General features: G+C 36.5%; 2 protein-coding genes and 1 long non-coding RNA gene across 7 annotated transcripts in view; 1 reads left to right on the top strand and 2 right to left on the bottom strand.

Annotated features, from left to right (window-relative positions):
- Positions 1-349: 349 nt before the first annotated feature.
- slc52a3-2b (solute carrier family 52 member 3-2b) lies at positions 350-8,821 on the bottom strand. The gene is given in 4 exon segments (NM_001002182.1): positions 350-982; positions 1,077-1,200; positions 4,408-5,474; positions 8,586-8,821. Coding segments are annotated over 3 exon segments (1,359 nt in total). The 5' UTR covers positions 5,433-5,474; positions 8,586-8,821; the 3' UTR covers positions 350-772.
- On the top strand, positions 3,603-25,731 carry LOC147840117 (uncharacterized). Its single transcript, XR_015510879.1, has 4 exons — positions 3,603-5,493; positions 5,721-5,823; positions 24,759-24,861; positions 25,595-25,731. It is a non-coding gene; the product is annotated as an uncharacterized LOC147840117 (long non-coding RNA).
- Positions 23,775-27,177, bottom strand: part of macf1b (microtubule actin crosslinking factor 1b) — an 83,794-nt gene continuing 80,391 nt past the window's right edge. For all 5 annotated transcript variants that reach the window (XM_087286482.1, XM_087286481.1, XM_087286479.1 and 2 more), the window contains 3 exons: positions 25,583-25,749; positions 25,308-25,419; positions 23,775-25,044 (listed from right to left, as the gene is read on the bottom strand). In XM_087286482.1, coding sequence (XP_087142608.1) covers positions 25,019-25,044; positions 25,308-25,419; positions 25,583-25,749 — 305 coding nt within the window. In that variant the 3' untranslated portion in view covers positions 23,775-25,018. The remainder of the gene's footprint in view (positions 25,045-25,307; positions 25,420-25,582; positions 25,750-27,177) is intronic.

The following is a 27,177-nucleotide window of genomic DNA, read 5'->3' as shown; positions in this document are numbered from 1 at the left end:
AGAACTGCTTTGTATTCTACTATAAAAATGCGCAATAATGAGCCTGATGATTCCTCTCACATTTGCTGATATGCTGTAAGTATCTGGGTTTACAGTAGGCTAACTAGATTATATAAATAGACTCTAACCTATAATTATGATGACATTGTGTGGGTGGATCATATTTAATCAGTTGATTGTGCTTTTGTCTAAATTTATTTCCATTTTTAGTTTGCTTTGGGAGGTGTAGTCTACTATAAAAATGCAAAATAATGAGCCTGATGATTTCTCTCACATTTGCTGATATGCTGTAAGTATTTAGAGTAGCTTATGCAGATTTGTTTGACCCAAGTACGACAGCAGAACATACTTTATACTTAGACAACAATATTTATTATTTCCTACATTCAAAAAATCGTATAAAAAATGAAAGTAAGAATAAAATAGAATCGTCAAGGTATAAGTGCATTTGTCTTCAGATCTTAAAATGTTCTTTAAAAACATAAATACATCAAGTATAAAATCAAAAAAAAAATAACAAAATGTCATAATTTACAAGTTACACTGTAACTGTAAGCTGGCAGATATTACAGCAGAATAAGCTTATTTTATCAAGATGTAACAGTATTATGAACTATATGACAAACAAAAGGAGACATATTTGGAGCAATACAGTACTAGTTAATTTGGACTAAATGCAAACAAAATCTATAATGGAAATACAGTATATGTGTATGTGGAGATACAGTGAGTTCACTTTACTCTGAATCAATCAGAATAATACTTGCTTTTATTAAGGGCACTTGGTGTTACAGGGATCTCCTGATTGAAAGAGTCTATAAACACTAACCAAAGGGAACATCGACAAAGCGCCTAACATAGAGCCAAGCTGCACCACAGCTCCACACCACACGAGGGCGCTGTGGCCTTCATCTCGCAGGATCACACCAATAATCACCTTCACATAGGATAGAGAGAGGACAAATATGACCCAGGTTATGACCTAAAGACGAAGGCAGAAAAAGAGCAGAGACATTTTAAGATTAGGTATGCTAAGGCAAGGTACATACCAGAGAACATAACATCTAGAGTCTTACAATGAGTGCTGCTCCGAGGTCATCGTTGATCAGCAAAGGACAAGGACTTAGTGCTGCCATGGCCATTATATATGCTCCAAACCCTGTTCCTGTTACTGTCAAAACACCCATCAGCACCAGAGACCTTGGGAGTATTTAAAGAAAGCATGTCAGCCAGTCAAAAGTTTCTTATTAGTTGCATGAATGTGACTTAACCATTGTGTCTCCAACATGATTGACAGAGCTATAGATTTCAGCTCCACCCTAATCAAAGACAACTGAACAAGCTAATCAAGGGCTGTTTCTCAATATGCGTTCTTCAGCGGTCTTGCGTCCTCGTGTTCTCATGCAATGTCATCATCAGCTGCCTAAGTTCAGTTCCAATACTCAAGACCGCAAGTACGGAGGACGCGTGAAACTTCCCGGATGTGATCTTGATATCGAGGACGCACTGATGCAGACTTGAGCACCGAACTCGCTCTGGAAGTCTCAGAAGTCATTGCGACTGGAGGTGGGAAGCGCAGCAATTTAGATATTATTAAAGTTCAGAGATATCACTTATTTACCTCAGGAGTTTCCCTAAAGGAAACGGTGAAAGTAAACATAACCATGAACATCTTAATATAGGAATAAACACATTAAGGGTGTTTGTTTGCTGAAATTGGTATTAAAATGTGTTTTTTTTATATTGTGCAGAGTATATTTATAATGTTTTTATGCAAAGTATATATTTTGAAGAGGGGAAAAACAATAAATCGTTGTATGAGTGCTGTAATGTTTAAATAATTTCCATTTAAAACACGTGAAGGTCACGTGACCATCAGGAAGAACGCAGCATCTTAATTCTCAAAGGACGGTTTCTCTGCCCTCGCGGTCTCCTGAGTTCCTTCTTCCGAGGACACCTGGCAAGACCGATCTCCACAAGAACACAAGACTGTTCTCTGCGTTCTTGGAATTAAGAAACAGCCAAGGTGTTCAGGGTAAATGGACCCTTTTCACATTTCCGGGTTTCTCAACAGCAGAAGTTGTCATAGTTGGTTAACTTAGAGTGCAGTGAATGGGAGAGTACAACAAATATATTGTTTACAATTCTATTTGCTTATATTATAAAAGAAAAACTCAACGATGGTGTTATCAAGACTGTCATAAAAACATAATTAGAAACGCCTCGCATAAGTGGTAATATTTTTTTTATGTGATGCAAAGATGATTTAATACCAATGCTAACTTGCAGCAATTCATAACTTTTTGATTTAGTGGCTAATTTCTATGAATTCGTACAATCTCATTCATACAATTTAAAACGATTTGCTTATTCCAAAATGACAGTTGGGTTTGGTGTCACACCTTTAAAATTGTACATTTTCGTACAACTGAACTGAATTCGTACAAATTAGCCACTAAACTGACAAAATGTAAAATAGTTAAGTTTCCTTGTGAGATCAGGCTGTATAATACATACAAAATACATATAAATGTACATGGTTGTTGTTGTTTTTTTTTAAATCAAAATAAAAAAATCTTTCAAGGATTTAAGATGCTGATGACTGTTAAACACGTCATGCCAGTCTTGTAAAAAGGGTCTATGGGTTGTTTTCAGACGCATCATCAATCTTCCAAATTGGAAGCACTGAATATAAACAGTTCCACTGAACCAAGTTCAATTAGCATATTTTTCTGATTTTTGTTGCTCAAAATGATCAATTATTGTCTTAATTTTGGTGTACTAATCTATCAGCCTGGGAAAAAAAAAACATTTAGAGCACTATACTTCCAAAACTTATAACAAATTAAGTAGACATGAGAAAAAACAATTTGTGTAAGGAACACAAGGGTCTGTAGCCAAACTGCAGCAGGATTTCGAGAACAAGAGTCTTGACAACATTCATGTTTGCTCTTATTTTGTTAAGTAGGTGAAATATTTAGCAATTATCTTAATTAATTAAATTAATTAAAGTTTCCCCAAAATGTGAATTTACACACCATTTATTAACCCCCACGTAGTTCCAAACCTTTATGAGTTTCTTTATTCTGTTGAACTCAGAACAAGACATTTTGAAGAAACCTAAAAATACGATCTTTGACTTCCATAGTAGGGGAAATATGATACTATGGAAGTCAATGGTAAGGTTTTCAGCTTTCTTTAAACTATCTTCTTTTGTGCTTAACTGAAGAAAGAAACCTATAAAGAATTGGAACAAGTAAAGAGTGAATAAACGACCACTTTTTTGGTTAACAGTCCATTAAATGAGTTTCATTAGCAAGTTCAGGTGTGTATAAAAATTGTTAAACTCTGCCAGAACAGGTTTGACCACCATTGGTCTAATCAAATGCTGCATCTGAAATTGCATACTTCCATACTTTATAGTATGCTAAAAACAGTATGCAAGCCGAGTAGTATGTATGAATTCATAGACTAGTGCGAGTGATTTACATGTTAAGTCAATGCAAACGCGTGAATGGACATCTTGTGGCACGAATGACGCGATTTGCACGAATGGCGCGGCGCAAATTGAGCGTTTCGCGCGAATCACTCGAGTTCGAGAATCTGAACTTCAGCGGACATTCGCCGCGTTAACCAATCAGGAGCTTGCTCTTGTGGGGGCATGATTGTGATGTATCCACTGTTGTGGGTGTCCCAGGGGAAATCCTCCAGCCGACACCGACAAGAAGTTCATCAAACTGGGCTGGGCTGAAAGCCTCTGTCAGCCAGGTTCAGTTTCTGGAGGAGTTTATGAGCTTACAGAGCTGGATGCACCTCTGAAAGGATGTAGTGGACTCAAACACAGCCATAAACATATCGACGCTGTTTATCAGCCTCCATAAAATACATAAACACAGTTATTTTCTTCATAAAATCCTTGTTAGCCCTTTAGCTATGAAGCTAGAGTCACGGGGCAGACAGAAGTCCTGCCCATCACGCGAATCCGTGTCTGTCCTGAAGTGAATTTGACGCGTGAATGATGCGGGGTTTGACGCGCGAATAAAGCGAGTAAACTCAAATGTTCACGCGGCAATTTACATGCGAATAGCGCGATTTATTCGCGCGTTCCGTGTCTGGTGTGAACGTAGCATAAGAAAAACAGTATGCGAGAAGTTCCCGGATGACCTACTACTTTTAGCGAGAGAACCCAAGAGAATTAATTAATGAGATTAAAGCGATGCAACTGATAAGTAGGTTACGTAATAATGATAAATGGCGGATTTAGTACGTCCGAGTTCCATTCATACTACTCACATTTATACTATAACATTCTCTTCTAACAGTGGTGTAGTAAACTTGCATTCAAATGTAATACCTACTAAGTAGTAGGCGATTTAAGACATAGCCAAAGTGTGTTATTATTCTCACCTGATTGGTACAAACATGGCAATGAAACAAGCCACTGGATTGGCAACTGAGGACAAGGTGGCTGCAAGATGATAAGCATGATTTCCATATGGCAAGCAGGAGTAAGACTGGACAGACGGCAGAACTGCATTGGTCAACGCATTTACCCAGGCCAGAACTACAAAAATAAAGACCAGCTCTGTTCTGCTGTAGGTTCCTTTCCCAAATGAGCTACGCTGTTTAATCGCCGACCCCTCTGGGAAATCTAGCATGGGCCTCTGTTCTGGAGTTTCATCGTTTGGGGATTGACTTAAATCAATCTTCTCCACCCGCCGGGAATCGTCAATATAACCTTTCATGCTCTTGTGTTCTCGCGCCACAGCTGGATGCAAGTTGAGTAACAAAAAAGCCCCCAGACACACCATCATCATCGCACTGAGGAATAGGAAGAAACCTTGAGTGGAAAAGTTGGCTGGCTGATAGTGTGTCTCTAGCAAGCTCTGGGATATGTTCCCTAAGCTAAAGTTTGCATTCGCACTTGCATTTTTACAGTGCACCACTCCAACACCTTGGACGAGAGCCACCAAAGCCGGAACCAAACCGCTGAGACCTTCTCCGATGAAATAAGTGGTGAGATACTGAGGCTGCAGACGCATCATAAAGGGCAGGAAGGTGACGGATGATGTGCAGTCCACCACAGACAGCAGAAAACTGAGTGACAGTAATGCAGCGCTGTGTTCTCCATCTCCAAAAGTAAGTGTGTGCTTCCAGAGGAAGGCCAGGAGGAAGGTGGCCACCACACCGACAGCCACTATGGTGTAGATAACAGGCCGCTCGTCCAGCACGCCCGGTCTGAAGCGATGCATGAGCGTGATGAACAGAGGCCCGATGTTGGCCATCTGGATGATGATGGTGAGGTAGGAGGGCAGCAACCAGCCCTCTGGGATGGCAGTGACGATCAGAGGAAGCTCCACCCACATCCCGTTGATGGCCACCCATGATCCAATGCCAAAGAGGCAGGCCAATACGTGCGTGAACAGCGACATGATGTCCACACCTCTAAAAGGCAACAGGTTTTTAAAGGTTATCTGAAAGATGGAAGCACAGGTAAAGTGGTTACTTTAATATCAGCTCCTTTTTCAATTGGTCTTCATACATCGTTTGTTTATATTTATGCATGTGTACATATACATAAATTACATTGACTTGCCTAAAGTACACCTATGATGCAAAATCAACCTTTAAAGATGTTTGGACAGAAATCTGTGAAAGTTTAGTGTGTACACAGTCAAATTGGGGTGATATAAACAGAATTTTTAAAATTATTTTTTTAGATATCTGAAAATGAAATCAGGATCCAACACCCAGAGGTTTTGAGGATAATTGCACCTTAACGTAGCAGTGTGGATTTTCCCGCCCATGGATATTTGTTTACAGGTGCGTATTATCATGTCCACAGGATATGCAAAGAAACTGGAATTAAAAGATCTGTTCCAACTATCTGTGATCAGCTGCATTTCTAGGAGTTTTACAAGTTTAAAATGTTTTGAACCCCTTCAGACACTGTGTCCATTACAATGGACATCACATGACAATTTTTCTGAAATTTGGAACAAAATTCATGTCTGAAGGGGTTAAAACAGTGCATGTTAACCCTTTAACTATCCCACCAAAAAAAATTTTTGGATTGCATTTCTTAACTCTTGATGTCGCTAGTTAACACACTCAATGCATATTTTCAACACATCCCATAATTCCTAAAATATCAGCCACTACCAAAAGGTTAATATGTCTATTTATGGTAAACGTACCGTACCTAATACATATACTATGAAAAATCTGACAGTATGAAGTGTAATTTATAAAAAAAAAAAATATATATATATATATATATATATATATATATATATATATATATATATATATATATATATATATATATATATATATATATAAATCATTTTTGAAAGCTAAACCATCTTTATTTTTTGAAGTATGCCATAAAATAGTTCAAATTCTCATTTAACATGTTTTCTTGTTTATTATTTTTACAATAAAACCCAAAATCAAGTAGTAGTGCAACAGGATTATGTTTGTTTGAATTTTTTTTTTTTTGGTAAACCAACAATGCTGTGTTTATAAAGCCATTTTTTAAAACACTCATTCTTTAAATGACTTTAACAGTCATTATTTAAAACAGTCAAAACATCGTCAGCCATTTGGTAGATGGGCAGTTAAAGGGTTAAGGTGTTTAATTTAATATTATCTCCTTGTTTATTGGTCTTTAAGCACTGTCTGTTTGTTTTATCAAATCTCACTCCTTTACCTGTGTCGTTCACTTTCTTATTTATGTATGTGTACTCTTCATAAATTGTGCTGACATGCTTTAACAGTGAGTCTTAACCACTATCCTGGAGTTCTCACAACACACAGCACATTTTGTATTTCTTCCTTGCCTGACACACCCTTTTCCACTAATGAGCTGAAAATATCTCTAAAAGAGTAAATAAAATTTACTGCATGATAGCTCATTGCGAGCATTAGTTCCAAGTTTGTTGTTTGTTTGTTGGAGCTGTGGTCTTAGGAATTGTTGAACTATGTTGGTAATGATGGAATTCACATAGTTAAAAACCACAGTGGACTAAACCACAGAGCAGTTCTTTTGGGAAATCATCATATTTTAGAACAGGGGTGTTCAGTTTACCCCAGAGGGCCAATTTCATGTAGAATTTGGCTCCAAAACACCTGCCTAGAAGTTTCCAGCAATCCAAAAATCCTTGATTGACTGGTTAAGATGTAACCCTTCTGTGGTCTTCTGTGAAAGTATATATATATATATATATATATATATATATATATATATATATATATATATATATATATATACACATACATACATACATTATATATATGCATAGCTCAATATTAAGAGTTTAATACATGGAAATGTTTATGAAGCCTCAGACATTGTTTCCTCGTTCTCATGTAAATGAGTGTAAAATCCCTGTGAAAAACAGGCCAATCAGAACAAAACACCAACTCTGATCCTCCACACTGGATCATTAATATGTACGGATATACGCAAGACTGCGTTAGATTGGCCAGTAACTCCTAGCAAAGTTACAACAACGACAACAAATTATCCCTTTTTAAATTTATTTAAGTGTATATTAAACGTAATATACATGTGGAACTCTTATTTTGAAATCGGGAGAGAAACAGCAGGGTTATTTACAGCTAAACTTTACTGGAAAGCAACCCTGTAGAAGCCTATTAAGACACCTTTATCTAGGTGATATTTGCATCATTATACAGTTGAAGTGAGAATTATTAGCCCTCTTGAATTATTATTTCCCCCCTATTTCTCTTTAACTTAAAGAATTTTTTTTTTAAATACATTTTTACATTTCTAAACATGATAGTTTTAACAACTCTTTTCTAATAACTGATTTCTTTTATCTTTCCCAAGATGACAGTGCATGATATTTTACTAGACATTTTTCAGGACACTAGTAATCAGCTTAAAGTGACATTTAAAGGCTTCACTAGGTTAATTAGGCGAGTTATAGTAATTAGGCAAATAATTGTGACAAGGGTTTGTTCTATATACAATAAAAAATATATTAACAGGGGCTAATAATATTGACCTTAAACAGTTTTTTTAATTTTTTATTTAAAAACTACTTTCATTCTAGCTTAAATAAAAAAATAAGACTTTCTCCAGAAGAAACAAAGGAAATAGTGTTTATAAATCCCTTGCTCTGTTAAACATAATTTAGGAAATAAAAACAATTCACTAGAGGGCTATTAATTTTGACTTCAACTTTATATATCTATGTTCCCTTAGCAGTTATATACAAGTTCCCTATGACATTTCTCTTTTGTGTATATTTCCTGAAATTCTGCATTGCATCAGAGACGTCACATGACCCGTCCCATTCAAACTTACTACTAAACCCAAACAGCAGCACAGGTTACTCATAAACTCACAATACTACACCAAGAGTTCCTGTAATCACCTTCCAATTCAGCACAAACTCCTTCCTTATGACATAACCATTTCCTTATGCTTGATTACACGATCATTAAACCAGTTTGTGTTCATACCAGCAGCTAAGGACTATTCCCTGCCCTTGAATCTCCTTTTGCCTCATCGGTTCACAAAACACCACTCAGACACACACATACATACATCCCACCTGATTCTCCTGAGGTTTCAGTACATTGTGACAGCACTTTCTTCAGCCTTCAGTGTGTGAGTTTGAGCTCTGTTTGTCTCGCTCTTATATACCAGATCCTCAGCTCTCTCTCTTTCTCTCTCTCTCTCTCTCTCTCTCTTGAAATGAATTCACCTGACGGTAATAAAAGCAGGCAGGCGCAAGCTGTGTGAAGTAGGGGTCCTTTATCCCAGTGGGCGAACATTCAAAAGCATGTGCTCAAAGAGACTGAACAGGGAAAGCATGACACAAAGACTCCTCCTACTCCTCTGTCTCTCTCTCTCCTAACAACCTTGACACAGCACAAAACCGGAAGTGGTGTTTATTACATGACACAGTCTGAAGCAGCACCACCTCCTGACATTCAAATGATCCTTTAAAGAGACAGTTCTCCCAAAAATAAAATGTCCTCATTAATCACAATCAAGTGGCTGTAAACTAAAAACACCATATCATTTGTACTCAGAAATTGTATATATTGTCTTTGTTGAAAGCTATTCCTGTTGGTTTGGTTCAGCTGAAGGGGAATAGAGTGGAGGAACTATGACGTCAATTTGTAGGCAAAAACCCAGAAGTGAGTTCCGGTTTCCTCGTCCTAAAGTCAATGGATTTTTTCAATGGGATTTCGCTTAAATCGCTTACCCTGCTAAAAAATCCAGCTTAAACCAGCCTAGGCTGGTTGGCTGGTTTTAGCTGGTCAACCAGGCTGGTTTTAGAGGGGTTTTGGCCACTTCCAGGCTGGTTTCCAGCCTGGTCTTAGCTGGTCAAGCTGGGAGATGACCAGCTAAAACCAGCTTGACCAGCCTAGCCAAGCTGGGAGTCCAGCCAAAACCAGCTATATCTAGCTTAAACCAGGCTGGTCAAGCTGGTTTTAGCTGGATTTGGCTGGTAATTTTCCAGCCTGACCAGCTAAGACCAGGCTGGAAATGGCTGGAAACCAGCCTGGAAGTGGCCAAAAACCCTCTAAGACCAGCTAAAACCAGCCAACCAGCCTAGGCTGGTTTAAGCTGGATTTTTCAGCAGGGTATGGTTCGGGGCTAACACAAACTCAATATACCTTTATGTTTTATTCTACGACATAAAACACATCCGTTACATCACACTCATGATTTTTTTTTTTTATCGGTGTACGCTTTTTTAAAAAGACGGTTGCTATCAAGTTGCTTAATGGGACTACAGGCGGTGTGGGAGACATTATACGTCATCGAGCTGATCTGGAGCGCAGCTCGCTTGTGTTGAACATTTGGATTGGTCTGTGATTTAAGTATTTTCATGAATAGTATTTTATAGTTCGTAGTATTTTTCTAATTGGGAATTCATATTGTGTGTAGATGATAATTCTTCACTTGTTAAGACTGTCGAGACAGATTAATTTGTTGATCATTTGTTTTAATTAGACGGCATTGTGAAGATACTGATCACCAGTGCAGCCTGTCTCTCTCCTGCTCTCAGGAATGCAAACGTGTGAATAAATGTGTAAAAATACAGACATTCACTGTCATTTTAACGTGATCAGGTGATTTTTTTTATCTGTTTTTTTCTTCATTTGAGCACATTTTACTCTGTCATAACTGCAGTATTTACACTGCTCCCTAAAATGTAAAGCATATGTGACAGTATTGGGCTGCTTTTCACTGTACGTCGTGTTGTAAAAAGAATATTGAATGTTGCTCTGTGTCCATGATGGAACTTGCAGGAATATAGACTTGTCCCTCACGCCTCATTTCTGTCGTCTGTTAAGGTAAGCAGGCTGTGTGCACGCGAGCGATACACTTATTTAAATATGTCTTATGATAATACTATGTAGGCACATTTAGACACACAGTTTTAAAACTTTTAAAACCGTGAAGAAAAACAGATCATTTTCCCAGGTAAAAACCATCCAAAAGGCATGTAGGTCTATGTGTTTTTGCTTATTTATTTGTTTATAATATATAGCATGGATTATAATATAATAAACAGTGAGATTAACTCTTTGTCATGGACATTATTTCTAAAAATAAGCGTGAAAAGTTGCGTGTAGCAGGGTGGTGCTGATGTCACAGGCGAGCATCCTAAGTTGCTGTAGTCCGTTTATAGCCTAATGTTAGCTTTTCAGTTTTTGCGTTTACTTTTAAAATCCAAAAGTGCTCAAAGTTGTATTTTCGTGTGAGGATTATCCGGCTGGACAAAACGTTAAGTGTAATGAACAGTGTCAACACAAAGCTTACTACTTGCAATCTTCGAAAAGCCTATGGGAAAATCCTATTGGGATTTTATCGAGGTAACCAGTTTTATGCTAGCAGCCGATTAGCCTACAAGGTGACGTCATAGTTCCTCCACTCTATTGGGTTATTCTTGTGTGATATCAAGATTGGGCAATCTTATTCTTTTTGGTATTAATTTTACTGGGCAGAGGTGTAATAATAAAACTTTAAGAATATTAGTAAATACACAGCTTTTCACTTCTAAAGTTAGGAAGAGACAGAGACCCCTTGTTTTTGATTTTCCTGAAGACAAGGTGGTTCGATTTCGAACAAGATTTCTCTCTTTTCCACTTCTAATGCAAAAGAAGGTCATTCATTCATTCATTTTCTTTTTGGCTTAGTCCCTTTATTAGTCAGGGGTCGTCACAACCGAATGAACAGCCAACTTATCCAGCAAATCCTTTACGCAGCGCATATCCTTTCAGCCGCAACCCGTCACTAAAAAACAGCCATACACACTCATTCACACACATACAATACAGGGAATTTAGTCTACCCAATTCACCTATACCGCTTGTCTTTGGACTTGTGGGGGAACACCTGGGAGCACCCGGATGAAATGTATGTATAGAAAAGAATGTATGTGGCATTTGCCTGGGCATTTTTGCAGTAAATAACTGTAAAATTGCAGCAAAGTCTAATGCTACGTTCACACCACCAGACACGGAAGAAGCGTCAAGCATGAGTGATGTACATGTTATGCAATGTAAAGACACGAATAGACATCCTGCACAAATGATTTGTCAGGAGTTGAGCGTCTTGCACGTTTGACGAGCTTAACGCGCAAATACCTCAAGTTGGAAAATCAAAACTTCAGCAGCTGGTTTACGACAGAAAGTTTCAGTCAACGTCATTCTCGCTCAAGAAAAATGTTTATAGTAAAGCTGTCTGGGTCGATCACATATTATATGAGAAGCACTTCTCACAAAACAGAAGCTTTATACACATAAATACTGAACATGATTTGATTATAACTGCAGATCAATGACAATAGCCTACTGTAACATCTGCGATTATATAAAATAAATAAATAAATGCAACATATATGAACACATACAGCCCCATACAGTCTCCGATATGTTACCAACTAAAGAAAAACTACCAACAGCATACATTCAGTCCTTATTTGGGTTAAAAAACAACACAAAATATAGCCCACAATCAGAGCAAACCTCTCATATATGTCTTCACCAGCACAAGTAATTCTGTCATTTCGAGTTCATAATAGTCCAAAAGGCGATGATAAACATGGCAGTTTGTTCATGGTTCAGGTTGCTGACACAATTTGCTCTTGTGTTTTTCCGCGCATCACTCTCGAGTTTGTCCTTTTCTTTTCTAAAAGGATTGGATGTCGGAAGAACTTCGATAATCATGAACACGTTATTATCATCAGCTCAAGAAGTTCCTTATTTCAAATATAGATGCCTCATAAAACAAAAACAGGACACGGCAGGTTTTGTTCTTCTTGGCTTTGTGGCCGTTCATCAAGACTCGGCTGTGTATTCAAAACATGGCGGTTCCTTTGTTTTCGTTCTCCTGCTTCTGCGAGTGATGTATCTCTGGAAACCAATAGCGGGTTACCAAAAAGTGGTACGGTACAGTTCTCTTTTACTGTAGGTACCTTTTGAGAGTGGAAACGGCCATGAAAGCTTACCGAACCGGACCGTACCAATCAGTGGAGACGGGCCTTTAAAGCACAGCTACTCTCTCAATTAAATCCATGTTAGCATTTTAGCAACGAAGCTAGAGTCCCTGGGCAGACAGAAGCTCCGCCCATGACGCTAATCTGCATCTATTGCTTAGTGAGTTTGATGTGCGAATACAGCGAGTAAACTCTAACCGTAAGCTCACACCGAAAGCGGCGAGAGCGTCCAAGGTCGCTCTGGCAGCCCAGGCGACAACGGTGTCTGCCTTAACCTCCGGCAGCGGGGGCGTCAAAACTCGCTACATTGATCTCAAATTTAAAGGAGCCGTTGCAGCATATCAGTTACATTCCTGCATAAAACATGTTTCTAGCGTGAAAATGTTGCGCACTTCTTATCAAATTCATATAACATTGGAAGATCAAGTTGCGTATGGTGTGGCTTTGCTCTATTTATCAAATATCCGTCCATATGTCTGAAATATCCTGAAGCAGCTATACTGTTTGTCTGTCACGTCGCATGAGATTCCCACTTTTTTAAGATAAATATAACATTAATGCACATCAGTAACTCGCCAGTAACTTATTTAATGCATGTTCCTGTTAGAAAACATTGTAAATAATTAGAAATCCGGCGACCGCAATCATCAAACCCTTGGAAACAACTGTGGTTGGAACCAAAGTTCACAGGTCTGTGTTCTCTGAACTCCTATTAAGCGGTGGACGTCTTTATTCTGATTGCTTGCCACTGAACCGCGTCATAGCTCATTACCATAAAGTTGACTTGATTTCAACTCTCCTCGACGCCCACGCTGGTGAAGACACGTCGTGCTGCTTTTCGCCGCTTATCGCCGCCAGCTCTCATTGAAAATGAATGACTTCCGGCTACTTTGACGCTCTTGCCGCTTTCGGTGTGAACGAACGGTAAATGTTCACGTGTCTATTTATGCACAAATAGCGCGATTCGTGCATGCTACCTCTGGTGTGAACAAAGCATTAGTGTATCCCATGACGCCATGCGAGAGAATTAAAGAATGGAAGTGAAGCAACACAACTGACACAAGTAGGTCATGTGATAATAACAAATGGCGGATGTGGTGCATTTAAATTTCCTTCATACTCCTCACATTATATAGAACATACTTTTCTAACAATCGTGTAGTAAAATGAAATGTAGCTACACAAGTTGTAGGTGATTTCGGATGCACCCTCTGTTTTTGTTTTGATCTGTCACTCCACACACTGCCCAATTATATTTTAAAAACTGTGACTAGCACAGTAGCAGCCGCTGAAATGAGATGCAGTTTCAGAGTTATCAAAATTTATGTGAGGTGGTTTTTAATTAGCAAATAATACATATACATCAAAAAAGCAAACATTAGCTGATTAGCCATAAGATGATGGTTTCTACTCATCAGCTTTGAGTAGAAACCATGTGATTGGATTAAAAGCAGTGAACACTGTCTTCATCCACCTGCTTCTCAAGAAATACTTTCATACAGTACAGTAGTTATGTAAAGCTGCAGCTGCGCTGAAGTATGTCAAAGGTCATACATCACTGAATTACAGCTCAGTGAGATCCTGAAAGCTTTTATTGTCACCTACACTCATGGGAAACACAATTACACATTATTTACCCTCTCTGAGAAACAACTGGCATTTGAGAAAGGAAACGGTGAAAGAAGGAATTGTTTGTGTGTTCTGACTTCAGTAGAGCTGCTCTAATTACTGACTGATTATGCTGATGATCACCGTTAATATTCATTTGGATAACATTTCATTCATCATGCTCTAAATCCATCGCAATCCATCGTTAGCTCAATTATGGACAATTATAAACTCATCTGTTGAATTAAAAAGTGTCATTTAAGTTTAATTAAAACAACTAACTCAATGGATGGGTTTGTCCATATTTCACCCAACATCTTATTGAAAGTGAAATGATTTTGATCATTTGAATTGATTATTTTCACTCAGGATATCTGCCTCCTTAAATATATGTATATATTTTTGTCTTCATTCACATTTTGGGGTACATTTGAACGAAAATATAGAGAAAAAACTTGTTTTTTGATGGAAAATTTACAGCCTGATTTCACGAGGAAGCGTATGTTATTTAAGCTTATTTATGTATAAGCCCATTTATTTTTTGCCCAATTTCTGTTTAACAGTGGGAAGATTTAAAAAAAAATAAACATTTCTAAACATAAAAGTTTTAATAACTCATTACTAATAACTAATACTAATAAAATTTATTTTGTCTTTGTCATGATGACAATAAATAATATTTTTTCAAGACACTTCTATACATCTTAAAGTGACATTTAAAGGCTTAACTAGGTAAATTATGTTAACTAGGCAGGTTAGGGTAATTAGGCAAGTTATTGTATAATGATGGTTTGTTCGGAAGATTACCGAGAAATACAGAGCTTAAAGGGGCTAAAAATTTTGCCCCTAAAATGGTATTAAAAAAAATTAAAACTGCTTTTATACTATCCGGGAAAAAAAAACAAGACTTTCTCCAGAAGAAAAAATATTATCAGACATACTGTGAAAATTCCCTTGCTCTGTTGAAGAAAAAAATTCAAAGGGGGGGCTAATAATTCTGATTTCAACTGTATGTTTTATCAGTTTAGTGGCTAATTTGTACGAGTTGAGTCGTACGAAAATGTACAAATTTCAAAAGGAGGTGTGGCACCCAACCCCGCCCATAAACCCAACCGTCATTGGGTGATGAGCAAATCATACTAAAGTGTACGAATTAGATCGTACAAATTCATACGAATTAGGCACTAAATTAAAGTTACGAATTGCTTTGAGATTCTGTTGAAAATGTCACACATAATCACAGCTGATTAGTAAAAATGACTAAAAACGTGTCTGAAAAAATGTCTGTAGACAAAAAAAAAAACTGAAAGTTAAGATATTTCTAGGGTACATTTTTATGTACAACGTTGAAACTGGAATGTTTTTCCTTTTATTTTTGATAAAATTGTCATACATAATTACAGTTGATTAATAAAACTGACTAAAACATTTTTGTGTGTGTTTTCAGGTGCTCAAACTCTTCCTGCCACTGAATAAAAACAGAGAATGAAAACAGAGGTTATTGTGACTTTTTATCTCAGAATTGTGTAACACCAACTCACAATTCTGACTCTCAGAATTTTGAGATGTAAATTGGAAATGTTGTCAGAATTGCGAGGTTTAAACTCACAGTTCTGAGTAATAAAGTCGCAATTGCGTTATGTAAAGTTATAATTTTAAATTCTATAAATTATTTTGTCTTATTCCAGCCAATCTAAAAAAAAAATCTGACTTTCTTCAGAAGAACAACACAAGGAAGGAAAACACTGGAAAAAGTTCCTTGGGAAAGATAAAAAATATTTTAAAATAAATTAAAATTTGACAGAAACTCTTAATTTTGTCTTAAATTGTACACAAAGGATGAAACTGACCTGGTGTGTGAAGTCTGTTCTTCAGTGTAGAACCGAAACGCTGCAGAGCTCAGTGTTTTGGCTGATTTCAGAAGGACTGAGCGATTTCTCTACAGTTTCACAATAACAAAGGATTGCTTGACTCAAATGTCAGTCTTTCCTTCAAACTCATATAGTATCCTGTCAACACCTCATGTAAAAATTATTGATTCACTTCCAACTGATACTGAATATTAAATAGGGGGCTATTATCTCCAACTTCTAAAAACATAGACTACCTAAACATGAATTTATTCACAGAATACCAGCTTATACCGCATGACATGTTAATAAACCATCTTTGAACCTGATCACAGATTAAAATCTGAGAAGGTTTTTAATTAACAAAATGACTTTTTTTGTTCCTGTACACATAGCTCTCAAATGACAGAGGAAGACATCTGATATTTTAATGGTGCTTTCAAAGCCTGTTAGAGCTGCACTTTCTGCTGTTACTGTATTGAAAGACAGCTTGACGACTCTATTGGATCAAAATTTCAACAAAAGTATCTCAGTCACAAAGTTTCACACCAAACCATTATTTACATCAATACATTTGTTATTTTTTGCTCAGAAACCATGAAACTTTTAGCGAAAATCTGACCCCCATAATTCTTGAAAACAAATCGATTTCAAGGTGTTTCACTCCTCAAAGTGCTCTGTGTCATCAACTTGATTCTCATATGGTGTTTTTCCTCAGTCTTGTTTTCTCTAAGGCCTCACAGTGAGAGTTGTCAAGATTTTTAATATCCTTGAATGGTCAGTAGTGTGTAAAAACTCAAAGAATGTTGAGGCTTGAAGAGATAAATCCAGCAGAAACACACCCAGAAACAGCTTGCTGGAATACTTAGAGTTAGCACATGTAAAGCAGCTTTAAATAATAGATCTATTCGAAAGCTATTTAATGCGTAATGTACAAGTGAAGTCAGAATTATTAGCCCCCATGTTTATTTTTGTCCCCAATTTCTGTTTAATGGAGAGATTTTCTCAACACATTTCTAATCATAAGTTTTAATAACTCATTTCTAATAACTGATTTATTTTATCTTTGCCATGATGACAGTAAATAATAGTTGACTTGATATTTTTCAAGACACTTCTATACAGCTTAAAGTGACATTTAAAGGCTTAACTAGGTTAATTAGGTTAACTAGGCAAGTTAGGGTAATTAGGCAAGTCATTGTATAACGATGGTTTGTTCTGTAGACTATCAAAACAATATATAGCTTAAAAGGGCTAATGATTTTGAGCTTAAAATGGCTTATAAAAAAAAATTAAAACTGCTTTTATTTAAGCCGAAATAAAACAAATAAGACTTTCTCCAGAAGAACAAATATTATCAGACATACTGTGAAAATTTCCTTGCCCTGTTCAACATAATTAGGGAAATATTTAAAAAAGAAGAAAAAAATCAAAGGGGGGCTAATAATTCTGACTTCAACTGTATGTATTGATGAGTATTGTATTGATCAATTTCTGCCACATTTTACATTAAGGTTCTATTCATTAACATGAACTAACAATAAGGATCTTCTAAAACATTTTCTTAAGATTATTAAAAGCTTTAACAGCATTTGTTGTTGTTAGTTCATCATCAACATTTATTTTAAGATGTGTTAGTTCATTATTAAAATTAGTCAAATTTGCATTTGTTGGCATAATTAAATGGCCAATTTAGCCACTGAATAAAACTGCTTTAGGTCTGTTCAGTGACTTGTCGCTTTTCTTAAACATTGAAATGCTTTATACCTGTATATTTTTAACTACAGTTAACGTTTTAGAATCTTTGCTGTGTTTTTGCTGTTTTGTTTTGTTTTAAGAGTTCACACTTAGCTGATGATTGATTTATAAAGCTTGTTTGGCATTCTGTTCTGGGAGAGAGCCCTGAGCTCATAAGATCCTCGAGCCCGGGGCTCCCTCCCATTGCAAGGCGAGAGGGGAGTTTGAGCTCAGGTAGATCTGGAGAACTCCCCTGCTGTAGTAACTAATGAACAGATAGTGATCACTCTTAAGAGATAACTTCTTACTAGGAGCATGTCTATGGTGCCAATTTGAATTGGTCAATTAACTTAAGCTGCATGTTTTTTGACGGAGAGAAGAAACCAGGGAGAAACCCATGTGAACACGGGGAGAACATGTAAACTCTGCACAGAAATGTCGGCTGGCTTGGTACCAGTGACGTTCTTGCTGTGAAGTAACAGTGGTAATCACTGGGCCACCGTGCCACCCATCTAGGAAAGGGGGGGATTCTTCAAAACGAAGATGGCTGTCATATTGAACTTAGGGTATTTATAATGGCTTAGGAATCGTCTGATTGGTGAATCATAAATTGAATAATGCAGGGCCGGCTGCAAGCAATCATAAGCACGTGAATAAACTTCACTTATTTGTATTTTTGTTATTGTTATTTTAGTTTTAAGCTAAACTAAATGGAAAAAATATATATACAGGTATATATTGGTCCCCTTATTTATCTGGGGTCGCCACAGCGGGGAGACCGGAGCACCTGGAGGAAACACACACCAACATGGGGAGAACATGCAAACTAAACACAGAAATGCCAACTGACCCAGCTGGGATTCGAACCAGCGACCTTCTTGTTGTGAGGCGACAGTGCCACCCAGTTTTAAATGATAACTTTTATTTTATAACTAAAAACTCTGGCATTAACAATGAACAGTGTTTATTTAAACCAGTAATAACCATTGTGAAATGTTAACCTTTTTTTTTTTAAACTAGGCTATACCGCATTTTGCACAAATCAGTTTACAAGCCATTTCATACACAAAATTCTATAAAACATTTTATTTGAACACAATTATAATCACAAGAAATGTTACAGTCTGTGTCTTTCCACACCTAAACTTATACAGCGCTTGACACAAAACCCTAATTAACCTTATTTTACAAGTTCAGAAATGTACAGTAAATAAACAGTAATGCTACACACCATATCATTATATACAGTACAATAGGAGCAGGTGCATAGCAGAAGAGGATCTCTTTCCAGAAACACATTATAGAAACCAGCAGTGATAAAGTCGACAGGAACGATCACAGAAATGAAATGGATGTTGAGTGCCAAATGGATTTTGCATAGATAATCAATCACTTTTTTGATGATCATTTAATATGTTGACATACGGTCCTTTTGCAGCATCGTTTAATGTCTAATAAAAACTGATCATCTCAGGATGCAAGTTGAAGACAAAATTATTAGAGAAATTATTCTTGACAGAGCGAGGCATTTTTCACAGTATTTCCTATTATATATACAGTTGATGTCAGAATTATTAGCCCCCCCTTTGATTTTTTTTTTCTTCCTTTTTTAAATATTTCCAAATGATGTTTAACAGAGCAAGGAAATTTTCACAGCATGTCTGATAATATTTTTTCTTCTTTTTGTTTATTTCAGCTAGAATAAAAGCAGTTTTTAATTTTTTAGACACCGTTTTAAGGTTAAAATTATTAGCCCCTTTAAGCTATATTTAAGATATTTTTCGATAGTCTACAGAATATATATATATATATATATATATATATATATATATATATATATATACATATATATATACATATATATATATATATATATATATATATATATATATATATATATATATATATATATATATATATATATAATTTTTATGATTTTTTTTTTTTTTCTGGAGAAAGTTTTTTTTTTCATTTGGCTGGAATAAAAGCAATTAAATAAAATTTTAGGTCAATATTATTAGCCACCTTAAAGTCATTAAATTATTATTTTTTGATTGGCTATACAGCATATTCATCAGTGTTAAATTCTATGTGTTAAAGCATTTCAGAGTAAAGTGCTTAAATTACAGAGTTAGATTTGGATAAATGAACACAATCAGAGTTCAGAGCTGATTTGATCCAGTGTAAACTCAAGGAGTTGCAGGCAACCAACAGTTGATGGTGGTATTTCCAACAAATACTTGACCAAAAATCTTAATGGAACATAAAAGTCATGCCATTTTTAAAATCCCTTAAAGTTTCAATTTATATTGTTGGCTGCAAGAGTTGACGTGTTTTGTTAATAGAAATGTTTTATAACATACTTGGGATTTTTTTTCTGTCATTTTTGGAGAATTGTTCTATGTAAGTTATTTGAGTTGAAATAACCCTGCTATTTTTCCAGTGCAAAACAGACCACTGTTGTCCAATAATTTGCCTAATTGAGCCTTTAAATAGCTCAGTATTAACATCTTGCAAAACACCTAGTAAAATATTATGTAGTTTCACCATGGCAAAATAAATAAGATATTAAAAAAAAATTATATATATATATGTATATATATATATATATAATATATATATATATATATATATATATATATATATATATATATATATATATATTTATAAAACTATTAGGTTTAAAAATGTATTGAAAGTAGCTTTGTCTTCAATTTTGTCTCAAACTGTGCATCTTTTCAGCCACATTACTGTTATTTTATCATGTTTTCTTCATTCGATGACTCTCAGACAAACACAAATGCGGTAATCCTTAACCCTCAAAACCCATTTCAGCTGATAGAAAATAAGAGAACCGAACTGCATACGCACAAAAAATAAAACACACACATATCTGATATGTATTGGAATCAAATGCTACATCCATAACACTTGGTACAGTGACATAAGAAGAAAAATCACCCAACAACGACAATCGCAGACAGCTTTAAGGCAAACGATGGAAACAGCAGATTTGCCCTGAGCGGCACACACTGTAAAAAAAAAAAGCAGATCACATCAATGCGCTTCTGATTTTGGCTCAAACAAAAGTGATCAAAAGAGCTTCTGTGTGACGTCAGCTAATCTCATTGAGACCTACACTTTCATATCCTCAAAGGAAGTTATTACAACCGGTGGATTTTTGATGACTGCTCAAAAATCAAGAGAATAAAAAAATGAAAGAAATACTTTATATGTGACTCTACACTGGACATTACGCTATATTGTACATTTTACACACAGTAGGATGTAGTTGATACAGTAAACACGAACACTAAAGAACATTCTAAACTGTAAACCATCTCACAACGGAAGAATTCAAGTATTTAAAGACCCCATGAAAATAAAATGCCTTTTCTTATGTGCACCTCAGGTTGTGCTGGAATGATTGTATTCTACATCTCTGAATTTAGGGCTGAAATACACAACACTTATCAATTTATTAATATATAATACACAGCTCTGTGGATGTGGAATACATGGTTTTCTCAAATTTAAACCAATTAAACAAATGAAACAGACTCGTCTGGGTTAGTCAATTCACTAACAGTCAAGATGATTCATAGAACCAGAGCTGTAGTAATCAGTCTGGAATACTTGATTCTGATTGGTCAGGAACAACATTCCAAGGTATGTTATTCCCAGATAACAACCGCTGAAGATAATAACACAGGCTTCTCCGGGAATAATCTTAACCATCAGTAAATACGTTCATGCCTATATTTCTATGTTTATCTACTGTTTGGCGCCATCTTGTGACTGAATAATGTGCAGGTTAGTGTATGCTCCATTCAGCCGTTTTTGTTTCTGTCAGCTTTTTGCATTTAATTAAAAAATTGATACATTTTTACGGCTCAGAACAATGTTTTGTGTCGATTTGTTTTCGTGTTGTGACAACTGGCCATGAAAAAGTGGGATAAAGTACATCCAGGCGGTTGTTTTCACAGAATAAAGCCCTTCGTCTTATACAACAGCTGCCGATAAACCTGTTGGACTTCATTCTGCAAAAATAACTGCTTTAATTCGCACTCTAATTCAAACATTGTGGTTTCCCAAATAAAAACCATTATAAACTGGTTTAATGTGGCCTAATGCACCTTAAAACCACCTTCAGCACACACTACGCACAGGCAAGCACATAAAGCCACAATATAAATGCAACGTGTTTCTTTTAGGAAAACACCTATTCAATTTATACAAGTGCATTAATATTGTCAGCTCATTTGGATGACTTTAACAGGGCCCTATTTTGCCCCTTTTTACAAGAGGTAAAATAAGTCCCTAGTGTGTGTATGTGAAGTTTCAGCTCAAAATACCACAGAAATAATGTTTATAACTCTTTTAAATGACGCATTATGATCCTAATTGTGTCATTTTGGTGACTGTCACTTTAAATTCAAATGAGATTGTGCTCCTAGCTCTCTTTTGAAAAAAAGGGTGGGGCTATAAATGCCTATGTCTCATTAAGATCATCACTAATGGGCGGGGATTCCCCCTCTGATGACACATATAAAGGGAGAATGTCAATCAAAGTGTTTCAGCAGGCTGCTTTTATCAGACTCTGCTTTTATTTTAGACTCTTGCTTTCTCTCATATATTTGTGTTTCGTCTTCTCAGAGATGATCTAAACACACTGTAAAAAATGCTGGGTTCTACACAATCGATTTGTGTTGGGACAACATGAAGGATTTAAGTTAACTTACTAGTTTTTGCTAATTTAAGTGGATTTAAAATAGAATTATTAAGTCGCACTCTCAAAAATCTCAAGAAATGTATTGTTTCAGCTCATTTTAAAAAACTAGTTTGAACAAACATCATTTTTGATTGCATATCTGGCTAGAAACAGATGGTAAATTGACAAATCTGTGGATGTTTTGCCCTTCAGGACTAAAACCAATCAAGTAACTTCATTCACCATCTTTAATCAACACGTACTACTTTCATGTGGTCTTTAAATTCATACTTAAAGGTGTAGTTCACTTAAAAATGAACATTTATTCATCATTTACTATTGCTCCCAAACATTTACAAGTTATTTTATTCTGTTGAACACAAAAAATAAGATATTTTAAAGAATGTTGGAGACTTGTAACCATTGACTTTCATATTTCCTATTTTTTAAAGTTTATTTACTGTTATAAATTGCATTATGGGATGTTGAACTCTGCTCTGTCGACGTTTAATGTTGAAAATTCCGCTCTGCAGTTTAACAAAGTGACTTTTTATTGACATTTAAGTAGTTTGAAACAATTTACTGCATAGCAAGTAATCTTATTTCCAGGTTTTTAAACCATGAAGACATCAAATCACATCAAACTATTTAAAAAATGTGAACATCAAAGGTTATTGTAGAAAAAAATCAAGGTCCCATAATGCAAATCAAAAGCATACATAAGTGAATCGCAAAATATATATCTTGTTAAAGGGGTGGTCCACTACTATATCATATTTTAATCCAGGAGACATTGGCTTTTACAAAGTTAGCTTAGTAAAGCCTACAGCGAACAAAGTTTGGGGACTACAAAAAATACATGTCATAAACCCTTCATGTTACGCACATACACCCTGCGCAGCAAAAGGGCGTGGCCAGAGGCGCTGTAATGTTATAACAGAGATGCTTCTTGGTGATGTGGAGCTGACCTGTCACTGTACATTATGTTAGCTGACCAATCAGAGCCTCTTCAGAATGGGTCTTCGGTAGTGGTGGGCAAAGCGAGGCTTCATGAAACACTGAAACAGTCGAAGCAAATGTGTTGAAGCTTCAAAACATTTCGAAACCCGTCTCTACAGTGACACCTAGTGATCATTTTTTATGTATTGCACTGGAACAGCTTCAGCATAGAACCAGTAGAGCAAATTGAGTTATTGAACTCCACTTTGTAGAGTTGAACCTTAAGTTTTTATTAGACAAGAAACGCCAATTGACCCAGCCAAGGCTCGAACCAGCGACCTTTTTGCTATGAGGCGACAGCACTACCTACTGCGCCAATGCGTCACCTCATCATAGTACTGTAAAATATAAATTGTTTTACAGTGTTACAAAAAATGATGCTATATTGATGGCGTATCCGCAGCTGTATCCTATCTAGAACACACCATAAAACAGTAACATTATTAAAATACATAAAATCCCGGTTTCTGAATATTTGTACAAGTCTGGATTCGAACTCAAAAGCCATTTGAAGCACAGTAACAACATGCATATGCACGGTCCACTAGGCTATATGAGGCAGAAGGTTTTTCTGGCCCTGTCAGTCAAACGCAGATCCGCCAAGTCTCGAAACGCTTCTGAAATGGCCGATGCTTTGAATTGCTTTAGTCACTTGACCTGGTGTTTCGACACACTTTAGTCATGTGACCTGGGTGTTTCGGATCATGCTTCGGTGCAGTGTTCTGAAACATTTGCGCTTCAAGATCTCGACACTGTCGAAACGTCAGTTTCACGTCAGCCATTCCTAATCTTCGAAGAAACTAGGAAATATGACAGTCGTTTTTATGTTAGCAGAGTAGCTGTATATAATCAAAGTAGGATATATGAAAAAATAAGACGATTTTTAATAAATGAAGCATGAGCACACATTGCTTTTCACCTTGTAAATACAACAAAGCCTTAAAAATACACTTCGGACCACCCCTTAAATATAATAAAGTCTAATAAAACCAAATCCTAAGAAAGTCAAGGGCAAAGAAAAAAAAACTCAAACAGGATGAATAAAATTGTCATTTTTGGGTGAACTCTCCCTTTAATACCCTGATATACAGTATTCTAGCACTTCGAACCTGAGGATATAATAACCACAGTCACGCAGAACAATAAAAACAGACCCCCAAAGCAATTCTCATAAAGCCTAAACCATAAGACAACACACATCTGAAGATGTTTTTGGCTTGTATAGTATCTCGCATCACTATCAGTGGGGTGAAACTTATAAGAAGGCAGTGTCAGATTAAAAGTGTGCATCCATAGCGAATAATATGCATATGTATATATTGAGTAAAGCACTAAATAATCTATTGCTGTTGTAATCTACAGGCGTCGTGCGGCTCAAACCCATGCAGGACATCCAGCGCTCTCAAATGTACACTCAAAGCAGGACTCAAATCCAGTCGGTTCTGTACAAACAACATCTGTGGAGGTAAGAAATGAGCGTTATGACAGTAAACTCAAGACTCGTCCTGGTGTGGCCACTGATCTGAGGCCTGCGGCGGGTCATTTTCGGTCCATCCTGTGCGTCGGTACAGTAATGAACGTCTGTCCGTATGATTGAGCTCATGGTTCGGGATGAGATGTGGTCATGTTGGAGGTCTTTCTGCTTCTTCTAAAGGAAATAAATAAACAAATAAAAAAATGAATAAATAAATTAATTAATTAATTATTCGTTTTACCAAAATAGCGAAACCCTAATTTTTTTGAGTAGGGATTTTGTGCATTACTGTGAAAATACGCAAAAATGTCTCAATGTTTAGTGAGTTCATTTTCATTTTTGGGTGAACTATCCTTTTTAAAAACAAGCAAAGTTTCAGTCTTTCCTGATTAAGCATAGCATCAGGTTCATGGTCAGCTTAAAGCAGACTGACTGACCTGTAGGTGAAGGCGAGTCGATGTCAGCACAGAAATGATCACTTCCTAAAGCAGCAATAGAGCTCCTGGGCCGAACACACCTCTCGCCAGAGAAACTCCTGCGCAGCAACGCCTACAGCAGCACAAAGCAGAGTTCAGTTCAACTTTGCAAAAATTTCCAATGTGCCGTGTATTAATAAATCCCCTGTACTAATAAATCCTGTGTATTAATATATTGGTTGTTTGAGGTTTATGATTGTGTTTGCGTTAGTGGTCATGCTAGTGTTTTGCTTTACCTTGCGTGTCAGAGGGCTGCTGGGAGCTGAAGCGCTGCTGTATAAACTCAGGCTGGAGTTTGATCTGCTGACCGTCAGTCCTTTAGCGCTGCCTCTGCGACCCGACGTCTCGAAGGCGTCTCTCGAGAGATACTTCTCCTTGATCTTCAGGTTTGTGCGTCCCTTTACTGGATGTGAAAAAGGTGAATTGAATAGGCTAAATTGTCCGTAGTGTATGTGTGTGTGTGTGTGTGTGTGTGTGTGTGTGTGTGTGTGTGTGTGTATGAGTGTGTGTGGATGTTTCCCAGAGATATGTCACATATATGCCAGAGACCTATAGGTCGACATATATGCCAGAAACCTATATGTCACATATATGCAAGAAACCCATATGTCACATATATGCCAGAAACCTAAAGGTCGACATATATGCCAGAAACCTATATGTCACATATATGCCAGAAACCTATATGTCACATATATGCCAGAAACCTATATGTCACATATATGCCAGAAACCTATAGGTCGACATATATGCCAGAAACCTATATGTCACATATATGCCAGAAACCTATATGTCACATATATGCCAGAAACCTATATGTCACATATATGCCAGAAACCTATATGTCACATATATGCCAGACACCTATATGTCACATATATGCCAGAAACCTATATGTCACATATATGCCAGAAACCTATATGTCACATATATGCCAGAAACCTATAGGTTGACGTATATGCCAGAAACCTATATGTCACATATATGCCAGAAACCTATATGTCACATATATGCCAGAAACCTATATGTCACATATATGCCAGAAACCTATATGTCACATATATGTCAGAAACCTATATGTCACATATATGCCAGAAACCTATATGTCACATATATGTCAGAAACCTATATGTCACATATATGCCAGAAACCTATATGTCACATATATGCCAGAAACCTATAGGTCAACATATATGCCAGAAACCTATATGTCACATCTATGCCAGAAACCTATAGGTCGACATATATGCCAGAAACCTATATGTCACATATATGCCAGAAACCTGTATGTCACATATATGCCAGAAACCTATAAGTCACATATATGCCAGAAACCTATATGTCACATATATGCCAGAAACCTATATGTCACATATATGCGAGAAACCTATATGTCACATATATGTCAGAAACCTTTATGTCACATATATGCCAGAAACCTATATGTCACATATATGCCAGAAACCTATATGTCACATATATGCCAGAAACCTATATGTCACATATATGCCAGAAACCTATATGTCACATATATGCCAGAAACCTATATGTCACATATATGCCAGAAACCTATATGTCACATATATGCCAGAAACCTATATGTCACATATATGCCAGAAACCTATAGGTCGACATATATGCCAGAAACCTATATGTCACATATATGCCAGAAACCTGTAGGTCGACATATATGCCAGAAACCTATATGTCACATATATGCCAGAAACCTATAAGTCACATATATGCCAGAAACCTATATGTCACATATATGCCAGAAACCTGTATGTCACATATATGCCAGAAACCTATATGTCACATATATGCCAGAAAC

This window comes from Danio rerio, chromosome 16 (genome assembly GCF_052040795.2).
Source record: "Danio rerio strain M-AB ecotype USA chromosome 16, GRCz13ab, whole genome shotgun sequence".
Classification (NCBI taxonomy): domain Eukaryota; kingdom Metazoa; phylum Chordata; class Actinopteri; order Cypriniformes; family Danionidae; genus Danio; species Danio rerio.
Note: the sequence above shows the minus strand (reverse complement) of the source record. Positions and strands in the feature narration are given on the sequence as shown.